Source organism: Budorcas taxicolor, chromosome 23 (genome assembly GCF_023091745.1).
Source record: "Budorcas taxicolor isolate Tak-1 chromosome 23, Takin1.1, whole genome shotgun sequence".
NCBI classification, from domain to species: Eukaryota; Metazoa; Chordata; class Mammalia; order Artiodactyla; family Bovidae; genus Budorcas; species Budorcas taxicolor.
In genome coordinates this window covers 42094894-42108220 of record NC_068932.1, presented here as the reverse complement: position 1 = coordinate 42108220, position 13327 = coordinate 42094894, and the positions used below count along the sequence as shown (strand labels likewise).

At 44.6% G+C, this 13327-nt stretch overlaps 1 protein-coding gene across 3 annotated transcripts in view; it reads right to left on the bottom strand.

Moving 5' to 3' along the window:
* Window positions 1-13101, bottom strand: part of ACADSB (acyl-CoA dehydrogenase short/branched chain) — a 39652-nt gene extending 26551 nt beyond the window's left edge. For all 3 annotated transcript variants that reach the window (XM_052660701.1, XM_052660704.1, XM_052660703.1), the window contains exon 1: window positions 12967-13101. In XM_052660701.1, the coding sequence (XP_052516661.1) occupies window positions 12967-13008 (42 nt within the window). In that variant the 5' untranslated portion in view covers window positions 13009-13101. The remainder of the gene's footprint in view (window positions 1-12966) is intronic.
* Between the last annotated feature and the right edge of the window lie 226 nt (window positions 13102-13327).

Here is a 13327-nt window from a genome sequence, read left to right as displayed (position 1 = left end):
TTCTCCAGGGGATCTTCCTAACCCAGGGACTGAACTCAGGTCCCCTGAATTGCAGGCAGATTCTTTACCAGCTGAGCCACAGGGAAGCGTAAGGATACTGCGTTGGGTAGCCTATCCCTTCTCCAGCAGATCTTCCTGACCCAGGAATTGAACTGGGGTCTCCTACATTGCAGATGGATCTTGGGTGGGTGGTTTTTAACCTCTCTGTTAAAATCTCTCAGTCTTAGTTTCCTTCCTTATAAAAATGAGGAAATAACCTTTGGAAAATAAGGATAATAACCGTGTGGAAGCAATCCACATCAAGGGTTTAACATGGGACCCACTGTATAGTAGGAGTTCAACAAATGGTAATGACTAACTCTGCTCTGAGCCCCAAGAACACAGCAGTGGTGGTCTAAGAGAAGCAGTTAGGGTTGTAACTCAGTGAAACTGCAAGGCCAGCTCCTCCTGCCATTACTGTGTCCCCCTGTCATAGGGTCCCAAGTTCTTCAACAACAAATCCATTGTTGACCAGAAACAGAGAGAGACCATCTGATTTCAATGAAAAGAAGAGATCAGACGCCATCTGATCTCAAATGCTTGTTGTAAGTCTGTTCTCTGTGTCTGCATCTCCATTGCTGTCCTGCAAGTAGGTTCATCAGTGAAGTGAAAGTGAAGTGAAGTTGCTCAGTTGTGTCTGACTCTTTGCGATCCCATGGACTGTAGCCTACCAGGCTCCTCTGTCCATGGAATTTTCCAGGCAAGAGTACTGGAGTGGGTTGCCATTTCCTCCAGGGGATCTTCCCGACCCAGGGATCAAACCCGGGTCTCCTGCATTGCAGGCAGATGCTTTACCATCTGAGCCACCAGGTTCATCAGTACCATCTTTCAATATTCCATATGCATGTGTTAGGAGGGTGGAACGAATTGAGAGAATAGCATGGAAACAGATACATTACCATCAGTAAGATAAATAGCAGAGGGAGCTCAACCCAGTGCTCTGTGACCACCTAGAGGGGTGGGGTGGGGTGGGAGGTGGGAGAGCAGTTCAGGAGGGAGGGGACATATGTATACCTGTGGCTGATTCATGTTGATGTATGGGACTTTGGCCACCTCATGCAAAGAGTTGACTCATTGGAAAAGACTCTGATGCTGGGAGGGATTGGGGGCAGGAGGAGAAGGGGACGACCGAGGATGAGATGGCTGGATGGCATCACGAACTCGATGGACGTGAGTCTGAGTGAACTCCGGGAGATGGTGATGAACAGGGAGGCCTGGTGTGTTGCAATTCATGGGGTCGCAAAGAGTCGGACACGACTGAGCGACTGAACTGAACTGAATTGAACAAAATATTATAAAGTAATTACCCTCCAATTAAAAAAAAGTGAAGAAAAAAAGAGTACATAGGATATCTAGTATCACCTCTACCTGGGAAGAACCCAGAAAATGCTAGGCAGATGGAGGTAAAGAGGATGAGAAGGAGCACAGACAACCGTGGCTTGGGATGCAGGGAATCCAACCTTAGGTGTAGGGGTATTAAAAGATAGGTAGTTAAATAAATGGATAAGTGTAAATTGCATACATGAAGAAATTATATGAAAATGCCATTCAACCACACACAATTACACAGCATGAATTATATTGCTATGTAAATTAAACCTCAGTGAAGCTGTTAAAAAAAATTAGTGTTTTCCTTTCAGCCAACAAAAATTAACAGAATATACTCAAGATCTGCCAAATGCCTGTGAGCACACTGGGACAGGGTTCACCAGTTCTGAGAAGCTGAGGGCACTGTCAGGACAAGACAGAGTTCATGGAACAGGAAAGAAACAAAGTCAAGCTTTGCGAAATTAAAAAGCAAATGTAAAGTTGAGGGAAAAAAAAAAAGCAAATTAGGCAATCTGACTAAGCCCACAAGGCATAGCCAGCCCCCATTAAAAATACCGAGGAAGGAGCAGCACTTTCACCAAAAACAAACAAACAAACAAATAAACAAAACCCAGGGGACCAAATTCTTCTTAAAACCTGGAGAGAGGGGTCTCTCCAAGACCACCTGTTGTCAAAAGGGAAGGGCTCCTATAGAGTACATTTGACCACCCCTATTGCTGTCAAACTGCAGGGGATATCTAGTTGGGTACACTTATCCAGACTAAAGCTTTTGCCCTCAGAAACCCTGTGGGTCACAACAGAAAATAGAATACCTGTAAGCCAGAAGAAGCTCTGAGATACCTGTTCAAAAGACAGGCACCATCAGACAGCTAAGTAAAATGATTTAGTGGGTTGGCTCCTATTTGAAGACTTACAGGAAGTTGGAAACGCTCTCGTTCCCTTGGCTGACGTGGTTCTTGACAACTGTCTAACTCTTGATACTCTTCTGGGAGAACAACTACTTCCTGCTGCACTTGGATCAATGTGCCAGAACAGATAAAAGTTAATATTAAGGAAATACAAGCCTAGGTTGTATATTGTCACCCTGCTTATTTAACTTATATGCAGAGTACATCATGCGAAACGCTGGGCTGGATGAAGCACAGGCTGGAAACAAGATGGCCGGGAGAAATATCAATAATTTCAGATATGCAGATGACACCACCCTTATGGCAGAAAGCGAAGAGGAACTAAAGAGCCTCTTGATATCAGAAAGTGAAAGAGGGGAGTGAAAAGCTGGCTTAAAACTCAACATTCAGAAAACTAAGATCATGGCATCTGGTCCTATCACTTCATGGCAAATAGATGGGGAAACAATGGAAACAGTCAGAGACTTTATTTTCTTGGGTTCCAAAATCACTGCAGATGGTGACTGCAGCCATGAAATTAAAAGACACTTGCTCCTTGGAAGAAAAGCTATGACCAACCTAGACAGTATATTAAAAAGCAGAGACATTACTTTGTCAACAAAGGTCCATCTAGTCAAAGCTATGGTTTTTTCAGTAGTCACGTATGGATGTCAGAGTTGGACTATAAAGAAAGCTAAATGCTGAAGAACTGATGCTTCTGAACTGTGGTGTTGGAGAAGACTCTTGAGAGTCCCTTGGACTGCAAGGAGATCAAGCCAGTCCATCCTAAAGGAAATCAGTCCTGAATATTCATTGGAAGGACTGATGCTGAAGCTGAAACTCCAATACTTTGGCCACCTGATGCAAAGAACTGAGTCATTGGAAAAGACCCTGATGCTGGGAAAGATTGAATGTGGGAGGAGAAGGGGACAACAGGGGATGAGATGCTTGGATGGTATCACCAACTTGATGGACAGGAGTTTGAGTAAGCTCCAGGAATTGGTGATGGACAGGGAGGCCTGGCAATCCATCGGGTTGCAAAGAGTCAGACATGACTGAGCAACTGAACTGAACTGCACTGCACAAGCCCAGGCAGAGAGGCTTCAACTGAACAAGCCCAGGTGATATTGCCTCCCTTATCAACATTAAGGAAGACCAAAGTTAACCAGGTTCCTTCTCTTTCTAGGTCTTTCAATGGCTATTGCTCTCCTTTACATCCCTTGCTTGTTTAACCTTTTGGTTAAGTTTGTGTCCTTTTGGCTCCAACAGCTTGATGTAAGGCTCATGGTGGCTCAAGGAACGCAGCCCATTCCAGTGGAGAGTGGCCCAGGTCCCTACAGGTCCTTGGAACAGTCAGAAAGAGACTTCTATACCTCTAGGGTCTATGATCCCTGTCTAGTAGGAGGAAGTTTCAGAAGAAGAGACCTTCAACATCTTAAGAACAACAATGTAGAGTCTCTCAGTGGGGAATGAGACAGGTCTGGGATCTGGGACCCTTTGCTGCACTGCTGCAAAGCTTATACCTGAACAACCTCTCCTCCAGCAATAAAATACAAAGAAACTATATGGGATGAAAAATAACTGCCTGCATTTAGCAGTTAGGGCAGATTCTGGGCAAAAGATACAAACAGACCAAAAAACCCAACTGCCATGTCTGAAGAGCCTGGAGCAAAAGCATGCCACAGCACACACCACACCACCTAAGGGGTGGGCAGACCACCTAAGCAAGCTACCCTCCTACCTGACCCCTGGACACATCCCTACCCTTTCCCATATAAGGAACAAGCTCAGCCTTTCTTGGGGTGCAGAGCAAGCAAGGGAACCTGTTGATTTGTTCTCATACACCCCCACCCTGCAGCAGGAGTCCCAATAAAGCCTGGCCTGAAAAAAAAAAAAAAAGCATATGTAGTAATATATTGCAATATATTTTCTTAATAGCTTTGAGTGCTCACTGAAAACCTTATTGATAAAAAGAGGAAAAGAGAAACAAGAGTCATCATGTTTGACATCACTGTTAATCTCGCCTACACAGGGGTTAGTCTTTGCAGTTCTGTGCCTAAGAGTACATGCGGTCTGCTCTGGGTTCGCCTGGGGAAAAGAAATACTGGCCAGTCAGGGGAAAAAAAATGTGTCCATCTCAATTTTTCTAGCTGATTCTGTTTTGAGAATTAGGAGACAGATAATTCAGGGCAAAGTTGCATGGACCTTTTTTTTGTCTCATTAAAAGACAGAGCTGAGACATGAAGACTTGGGACTAGATAAAAGGCAGGGGGAAGACACTGCTTTCTGACTGTTGAAACAGACGACAAGAATGAAAACAGAGGACAAGATGGAGTGAAGTAAGAAATGCAAATATGAAGGGGCTCCCCACTCGACCTCTGGGCGGTGGGGCAGGGGAGTGTTGCTAAGCAGCAGAAGGAGACAGAGTGATCAGCAGTAGCAGGCACAAGGAGGGAAGAAGAGTGGGAGAAGGGGAGCTGGAGGTGAGTGTGCGTGCCCTTCTGGTCAGTGGCTGGATGGGGCCCTCAATCTATATTCGAATGAATGAAAGAATGGACCAAGCTACATTCTCCACAAAATGCTCTGGAATCTTGCCTATTACATGTCAAAAGCTGTAATACACTGCCCACATTTCTTATTTCTAGGGGAGATTTGCTTCACTAAACCCACTACAGAACTCACTGTACCTTTCTACCAAAGCTGCTCTTCAGCAGAAAACCCAGCACTGAGAAACTTAAGATGCCAGGGGGTCTTACTGCATCCAGTTTTCCCCGCTGACACAATTGTGACCCCCTTAGTCTCAGTATTGCTACTGATAAAGTATATGACTGTCCAACCCATAGCAGTTACTTTAGACATAAGATAACAGGGGCAAACGTACTTTTAAGAAGTGGTGTACGAGTATAGGAGATTACTGAAGATATTCATCATAAAATAGTGGCTGTATATGCTAAGTGAGTGGAATCCATTATAAACCAAAGCATTCAAAGATAACACCTCTCCTTTTGGGCAGAAAAAAAAAAAAGATTTCCTTTTAATACAGCAGTTCTTAATAAAGGAGATGTCTCCTTGCCTTGCCTTTAACAGCTCAGCCCAAGGTTTCCACGATGATTTTCAACTGCCCCCTGCCCTTCAGTGTTGACCTCAGCCTCTGCAATTTGGTGTCCACTCCATCAAAATGATTTTCCACGGTTATAACCCATTGTACCACATCATCACATTTTTTTGTATACAGCAGCACTTGCTAGCTGAACGGAATAATGGTTATTTATGCCTTGCCAAATACTTTTAGAAGCTTGAGTCTGATCTGTTTCCTACTCAACCGCCCAGAGTTCTGCTGCGCTCAGAAGTGCTAATGATCAAATCTGGGGTCTGCAGGCTCCTACAGGCAGAACAACAAGGCCCATGAAACATAGATGGGGGGAAAACTATATTTTATTTCACTAACCTCTAACTGGAATATTAGAGACTATGCTAATATTTGATTCAGTTCAGTTCAGTCGCTCACTAGTGTCTGATCTTTGCGACCCCAGGAATCATAGCACGCCAGGTAATGCTAATCAAAGAAATCCGCATTCTTTGATCATGATCATGAATGTTGGCAACAAGTTACAGTTGTTATCATCTGTGACTGTCACCAAAATAAATCACAGATACCTTTACATCAGTTGAAATATTGTTGGGAGCTCATCACCCCTTCAAAATTATAGTTGTTATCCAAACTTCTGTCAGGTCTTACTTAAGAAGCACATTCTTGTATCACAACATAAGGTATACATATCATTTTTATGGTAACTGATTTCCTTTATGATCCTATATATTTTATGCATTTTAAAACATTTTGAGAAAAGGTCTATTAACGCAACTACATTTCTGTCTACCTTCCACAAACAGCACAAAAATGCTTAAGAAGGCCCAACTGCTGAGCATTCTGGTGAAACTTGTTTAACTCATTGAGGGAATCGCAGCCCTTCTCTGCTACGTTCTAGCTAACAAAGTGGTGTTGGAAACATCCTTCAAGTGTTTCGGTCAAGAAGCTTTCACACATCTGAAAGCTAAAAAGGAAGACAGAGGAGAGGTCTTTTCCAAGGACACGATCGGATACAACAAGACCTTGCATCCCCGTAGACAGCGGTTCCCTCCACTGTGCCTCCCTGACTCTCCTCCCTGCACATGTGCAAGAATCTTTTTTTTTTAATTCCATTAAGTGTCAGACTTCACAACAGTTCATTCCAGCCAGTTTTTCTTGTATTAACTTCTGTATTAACATTGTATTAACAATGAGAAACCTGGCTATGGGCTCATAATCTAGGATGAATTTGCTTACTCAAACGTAGCACATACATGAAATCATTTCAGAACACACTACACCGTGAGAATCAAATTAATCAAGGTGCTTGAGTCCAGTTCTGTCTTTAGCCCCATGTACCCAGTCAAAGCCTTTGACTGTGTGGATCACAACAAACTGTGGAAAATTCTGAAAGAGATGGGAATACCAGACCACCTGACCTGCCTCTTGAGAAACATATATGCAGGTCAGGAAGCAACAATAAGAACTAGACATGGAACAACAGACTGGTTCCAAATAGGAAAAGGAGTACATCAAGGCTGTATATCGTCACCCTGCTTATTTAACTTATATGCAGAGTACATCATGAGAAACACTGGAATAGAAGAAGCACAAGCTGGAATCAAGATTGCCAGGAGAAATATCAATAACCTCAGATATGCAGATGATACCACCTTTATGGCAGAAAGTGAAGAGGAACTAAAAAGCCTCTTAGGAAAGTGAAAGAGGAGAGTGAAAAAGTTGGCTTAAAGCTCAACATTTAGAAAACGAAGATCATGGCATCCAGTCCTATCACTTCATGGGAAATAGATGGGGAAACAGTGGAAACAGTGGCTGACTTTATTTTTCTGAGCTCCAAAATCACTGCAGATGGTTATTGCAGCCATGAAATTAAAAGACGTTTACTCCTTGGAAGGAAAGTTATGACCCATCTAGATAGCATATTCAAAAGCAGAGAGATTACTTTGCCAACAAAGGTCCATCTAGTCATGGCTATGGTTTTTCCAGTGGTCATGTATGGATGTGAGAATTGGACTATAAAGAAAGCTGAGCACTGAAGAAATGATGCTTTTGAACTGTGGTGTTGGAGAAGACTCTCAAGAGTCCCTTGGACTGCAAGGAGATCCAATCAGTCCATCCTAAAGGAGAGCAGTCCTGGGTGTTCATTGGAAGGACTAATGTTGAAGCTGAAACCCCAGTATTTTGGCCACCTGATGCGAAGAGCTGACTCATTTGAAAAGACCCTGATGTAAGGAAAGATTGAATGCAGGAGGAGAAGGGGATGACAGAGGATGAGATGGTTAGATGGCATCAGCGACTCAACGGACATGAGTTTGGGTGGACTCTGGGAGTTGGTGATGGACAGGGAGGCCTGGCACGCTCCGGTTCATGGGGTCGCAAAGAGTCAGACTCAACTGAGCAACTGAACTGAGCTAAACTGAAAGAATTACTTTAAAAGTAAATTAACACAGTGGGATATAATTACATACCTATGAGAATGGCTAAACTAAAACAATTTACTGAGTACTCCAACTGCTGGTAAGAAGGAGGAGAAACAGGATCTCTCGTATCCTGCTGGGAGGAATGGACAATGGTAGGGCTAAGGTGAAAAACAGTTTCAAAGTGAAAGCAAAGTGAAAGTGTTAGTTGCTCTGTCCTGACGAACTCTTGTGACCCCATGGACATCCCTCTGCTAAGTCGCTTCTGTCGTGTCTGACTGTGTGACCCCATGAACTATATAGCCCACCAGGATTCTCTGTCCATGGGATTTTCCAGGCAAGAATACTGGAGTGGGCTGCCATTTCCTCCTTCAAAATATATATGAGTTACTCCAAAAAGGAAATAGGAGAAGAGAGGAGGAAGGTCCTTCATACCAAGTTTTTTAGATAATACATACAAGATTAAATGTCAATTTGCTTAATTATGGGCTTCTCAGGTGGCTCAGGGTTGAAGAATCCGCTTGCAATGTAGGAGATGAAACTTCGATCCCTGGGTCAGGAAGATTCCTGGAGGAGGGCACAGTAATCCATTCCAGTATTCTTGCCTGGATAACCCCATGGACAGAGGAGCCTGGTGGGCTATATAGTTCATGGGGTCACATAGTCAGACATGACAGAAGTGACTTAGCACACATGCATGCACTTAATTATGCTCATTTCTTGTTACTGCTTTAGGTTAATTAACCTAATCAAGACGAGAACTGTGATTTTCTGATGTTTTTATGCTCCATGAGAAGATAAAGGCATAATATGGCATACAAACAGTTCTATAGGTTGATAGTTCAGTTAACGCAGAATTTAGATTTGAAAGATACGGTTCCTACTCAATTCTGACTAAACATAGGATATCCATTTTAAGATCTGACATAAGTACTGCATACCTTACTGTAGGTTTTAAAGCTGATCCTTTCTCTGTTTTAATATGCTCGAGCCAAAACTTTAGCTACAGAATCTCTTGAATTCCTGCATGCTTTCTCTCCAAACAGTAGCTTCTCTTCTAAGGTGTTCCCCCAAACTACTGAACACATAATCTCTCCCTTCCATTAGTCTCTAGCTCTACATTCCAGTCACTAGTAGTTCCTAACAATGCCACCACCTTCTAGAAGAATAGCAGACTGCCTCAGGAGTGGGCTAAATCAACCAAGACAGAGTACAGTGCCCGAACCAGCATAAGGAGACCTGTTTGCCTTCTGTGTAACCTTTGCAAGTCAGCACGTTCTCCTTCCCAAACTACCAATGTGCAAAAATGAAAGCAAAGACTAACTTCCCTTTACTTCCAAAGGAATCTTAAAAGAAGGAATTATTAATGAATCTGGTTTTTTAACTGTGTGATTAACTTGGGTCCAATACCTTCTGGGAGCTGGGAATTTCTTTGACCCTTCCTCCTCTTCAGGGAAGCCAGGCTGGTAGCAGATAAAACAAAGGTCAAAGTTAGCACACCTAAATTTCAGAACAGGCATGGCATAGTCCGACGCCAGCAGGGGCCAGGTGGCTGCCAAACCGAATGATGACAGATCTAGCGTCTCAGGCAGTTCTTCATGGTTCAATGAACCAAGTTCACACCCTGCTTCAATTTTCAATCCAGCATTATAAATTTGCCCTGGGTTAGGGGGCTGTATTTGGAACTTCTCAAAAAACATTTGCCTTTGCTTTCCTTAGGTTGTTTTATGTGGCACAATCTCTGCTTGTACTTCTGCTCTTATGAAAGGACTTGAAATAGCCCTCTCCTTCTTTTGCTGGCTCAGAGGTTAAAGCATCTGCTTGCAACGCGGGAGACCCGGGTTCAATCCCTGGATCAGGAAGATCCCCTGGAGAAGGAAATGGCAACCCACTTCAGTATTCTTGACTGGAGAATCCCATGGATGGAGGAGCCTGGTGGGCTACAGTTCACAGGGTCGCAAAGAGTCGGACACAACTGAGTGACTTAACTTAAACTTTCTTTTGCTCCAGTTCTGAATAAAGCACGTTTGCCACAAACCCTCCTCAGATATCCTACATTTATTCTTCTTTTGCTTTGCCTTTCTGCAACATTCACCCAGAATGGTCTGTAATGTACCCCAAGAGGGACAGACTTGTGCTTTCTGGAGCTTTCAGTCCCTCAGATGTCCCATGATCATCTGTGACTTCAGCTAATACCTACTTCTTTAGTTCTTGTTTTTCTGATTTCCAGATCCTCATCCTGCCCAGCTTCTCAAACTCTCCAGAGATACGTTTCAGTGACATCTTTTAAAATTGAAAGTCTAACAGAGAATTATTTTCCCTCTGTTTCCTCTAAATTACTTTTCCTCCAAACATCCCAATCTTTGCCCATCACTAAGCCACTCCATTTAGAAAATATGTAATTTCTCCATCTCAGTGGGAGTCAAAGATAGGGTTAGTACCCAACGATTGTAAGAGAAAGGAGAAAGAATCTTATGGCTGCCAGAGAAGATCTTTAGGGTTAGCCTTCGGGGCACCAGAGAGAAAGGAGGGTGGTAAGCAAACTGCAAAGAAATACCGTTCTTTCTGTACCGATGAGTAATAGCATTTTAAATGCTGTGTTTTAGTAAACAAAAAAGGCTGTTGTCTGTGACTGTGGGCAATGCTGTTTGGGCTATACTCAGTGCTATAGGAACAAGTAGAGACAGACATAACCTCTGAACATGGTAGAGTCTTGCTGGCTGAATTCGTTCCATCCCTCTGCAAGCATCACGTCAGCTATCCTGGCACAATTATTCCTTATTCCAACCTCCACACCTTTGTTAACACATCTCTTGGTCTGGAACCTTCACCCCTCTGAACTTTACTTAAACCTAAGATATCCCTTTTTTTGGTGCTTACGTCAAGCCCCACCTCCTGTAAGCACATATCTCTGAACTATTTATTTAGCACTGGCACTAATTCATGCAAGGCAATATTAAGCTAACAAAGAGAGCCGACTCTATGCTGGGCACTGTTTCAAGTGCTTCACTCACACCTACATACGAATTAATTTAATGTTCACAAAGATCCCACTGTGTAAGTACTGTTATTCTCTCCATTTTGCAGGTCAAGAAACTGAGACCCAAAGTGGTTAAGCAAGCTGCCCATGACCTGAGCGATTAGTCTACGGAACCCATGTTCTAACCCACTCTGCTACAGGCAACATCCTGTCCATCAGATTTTGCTGACTTATGTAACAAAGCTACAGGTGAAAATGAAAGCCGGTCAGTCATGACTCTTTGCGACTCCATGGTCTACACAGGCCATGGCATCCTCCAGGCCAGAATACTGGAGTGGGTAGCCTATCTCTTCTCTAGGTTATCTTCCCAAGCCAGGAGTTGAACCCAGGACTCCCGCACTGCAGGCAGATTCTTTACCAGCTGAGCCACAAGGGAAGCCCAAAGAGCTCCAAAGGCCACAATAAAACCAACAAATCCAAACAATAGGCTTTTGATATCTCTGAGCAAGGGGAGGCACTGGTGCAGGAAGGTTAAGTTTAGAAACAGACTGTGGAGAAATTACCTGACAACATGGAGTCAGTCAGGCTCTCCTGTCCCACTCTCTCATGGTCTCACACCTTATGTTCTGTAAACAATGATATTCTGACCTTGGTAGCACTGGGCCTGTGCGCCCACTTGGCCATGGGTCACTTTGTCTGTCTTAGTACATCAGTAAGTAATCTTTGAAGACTCCTTGCTGCTGCTGCTGCTGACTGAAGAATAAACACATGTCTGCAGTCCCCACAGCTCCTTCAGTCTTCTTCCAGCTTCCCTGGTCTTGCCTTATCTACCCTGGGTTCAGTGAACAGTGTGAGTGGAAAGACACAGACCAGTTAGAACACCAGCTCTACCATTTTCTAGTTAATTGACTTTGAGCAAGTCAAGTCACTTAACCTTTTTTAGAGTGAGCCTCTGCTTCTGAAAGATTATAAACTAATTTTTAGAATGGTTGTGAGAATTAAATGAGATGATACAGGTAAAGCACCAAGGACATGGCTGCCACATAGTATGTGATCAATAAATGTTGGCTCTAGAACATGAAAGAGGCTCAAATTGTGAAATACAGTGACCTTTCTGTGCTAAAGTACTACACAATGGTTATAAAATGGTATTAAACAATAACCATAAAAACATAATTCTTTGTGACAACACACTAATGTGATTTTACTAATTTCCTTAATACCCCAAGCCTGTAAAAGAGCCAAACATTAATTATCTCTAATGAAACAAAAAGACTTGCCTCTGGGTATCAGACTGAAACAGCAGAGGGCCTATAATTCACCAAAACCAAAAGCAAATAAGTATAAAAAGCAAACAGCCAGCAGTGGGAAAGTTCCCATAAAGTGCCCCAACAAACGGGAGTGCATTGGGATAGTTCTGGAAAGCGCGTTTTAAGGGCTGAAGGCTCAACGTGATGAGAACCCGACGCAAGAGTCTACAGTTTTTGGAGGCCTGGAAAGCGGAGTTCGGTACAACTCCTGGGAGGTAGGTTTCAGTTCCCTTTCCAGGGAAAGGGATAGGAAAGGGTTCCCCTGTGCCACGATGAGCCTACCCGTGCAAGATGCTCGAGTTCCAGCAGGGTTAAAGGGCAGAGGATATTCTCTTTCTGGCCGGTAAGGCCCACCAGCTCCGAGGTCCCTTTCTAACTCTGGAGCAGGGCCGCGTTAAAGAGGACAGCGTGAACACTGCGCAGAATGAGGCTGCTCACATTTCAACAATCTTTTCAGGGGGGAAAGGTAGGCGGTGAAAATGTAAGCATTGGGAAAAGCCGGCATCAGATAAGTGACATCTCTGCAAAATGCCTCCAAAGATTCTCAGGACCCAATGACCTGCAAAAGCTTCCTTGCAGCTCTTGTCTCTCCGACCGCACGCAAGGATGACTGCTCCTCCAAAGAAGCTTCTAGACCAGCCCCTCGCCTACTTCTCACCAGCTGCTACTCCCAGCCTTCCTTACGGAAACTGAGGCCTGTTGCACCAGAGGCCTGGAAACAGGTCGGGGTCGTGGCCCGCCCGCGGTAACGGGTCTTGGGACAGACCTGGCGGAGGGAGGGAACCGCTGGTCCTGGACAGGGACCGGGCATACACCACCCCAGTCCTGTTGGAAAAGACCCCTCTTGCCGCTGCCAAGGTCATCTGGGACCCCCCACCCCCCACCCCAAGACGCCGGCCTCGAGCGCACTCACCAGCGCGCCGCCGCGCAGCAGCCGAACAGTAGCTCGCTCCATTAGTGTTAGAAAACAGATGCTACAGATGCAGCGAAAATGTGCGTGGGTAACCTCGGGCCGCACGCCAACACCTGAAGGCAGGTAGAGCCAGAGCCCCGCCCACTCACCGACCCCTGTCCCGACGGTACGCCGAGAGGGACAATAGCCTCTCTTCGCTTTTTCGCTCTGCTCACGCGAGAGTTGGGCACGGCAGTGGGGCGGGAAGGGAACCGGAGACACAACAAACATGGCGGTGGCGGTGACGAAGACGGCGGGGGCGACGGCGACGGCAGCGGCGTTGAACAAGGCGGTGGGGGTTCCTCGGTGCGACTGTCAGGCG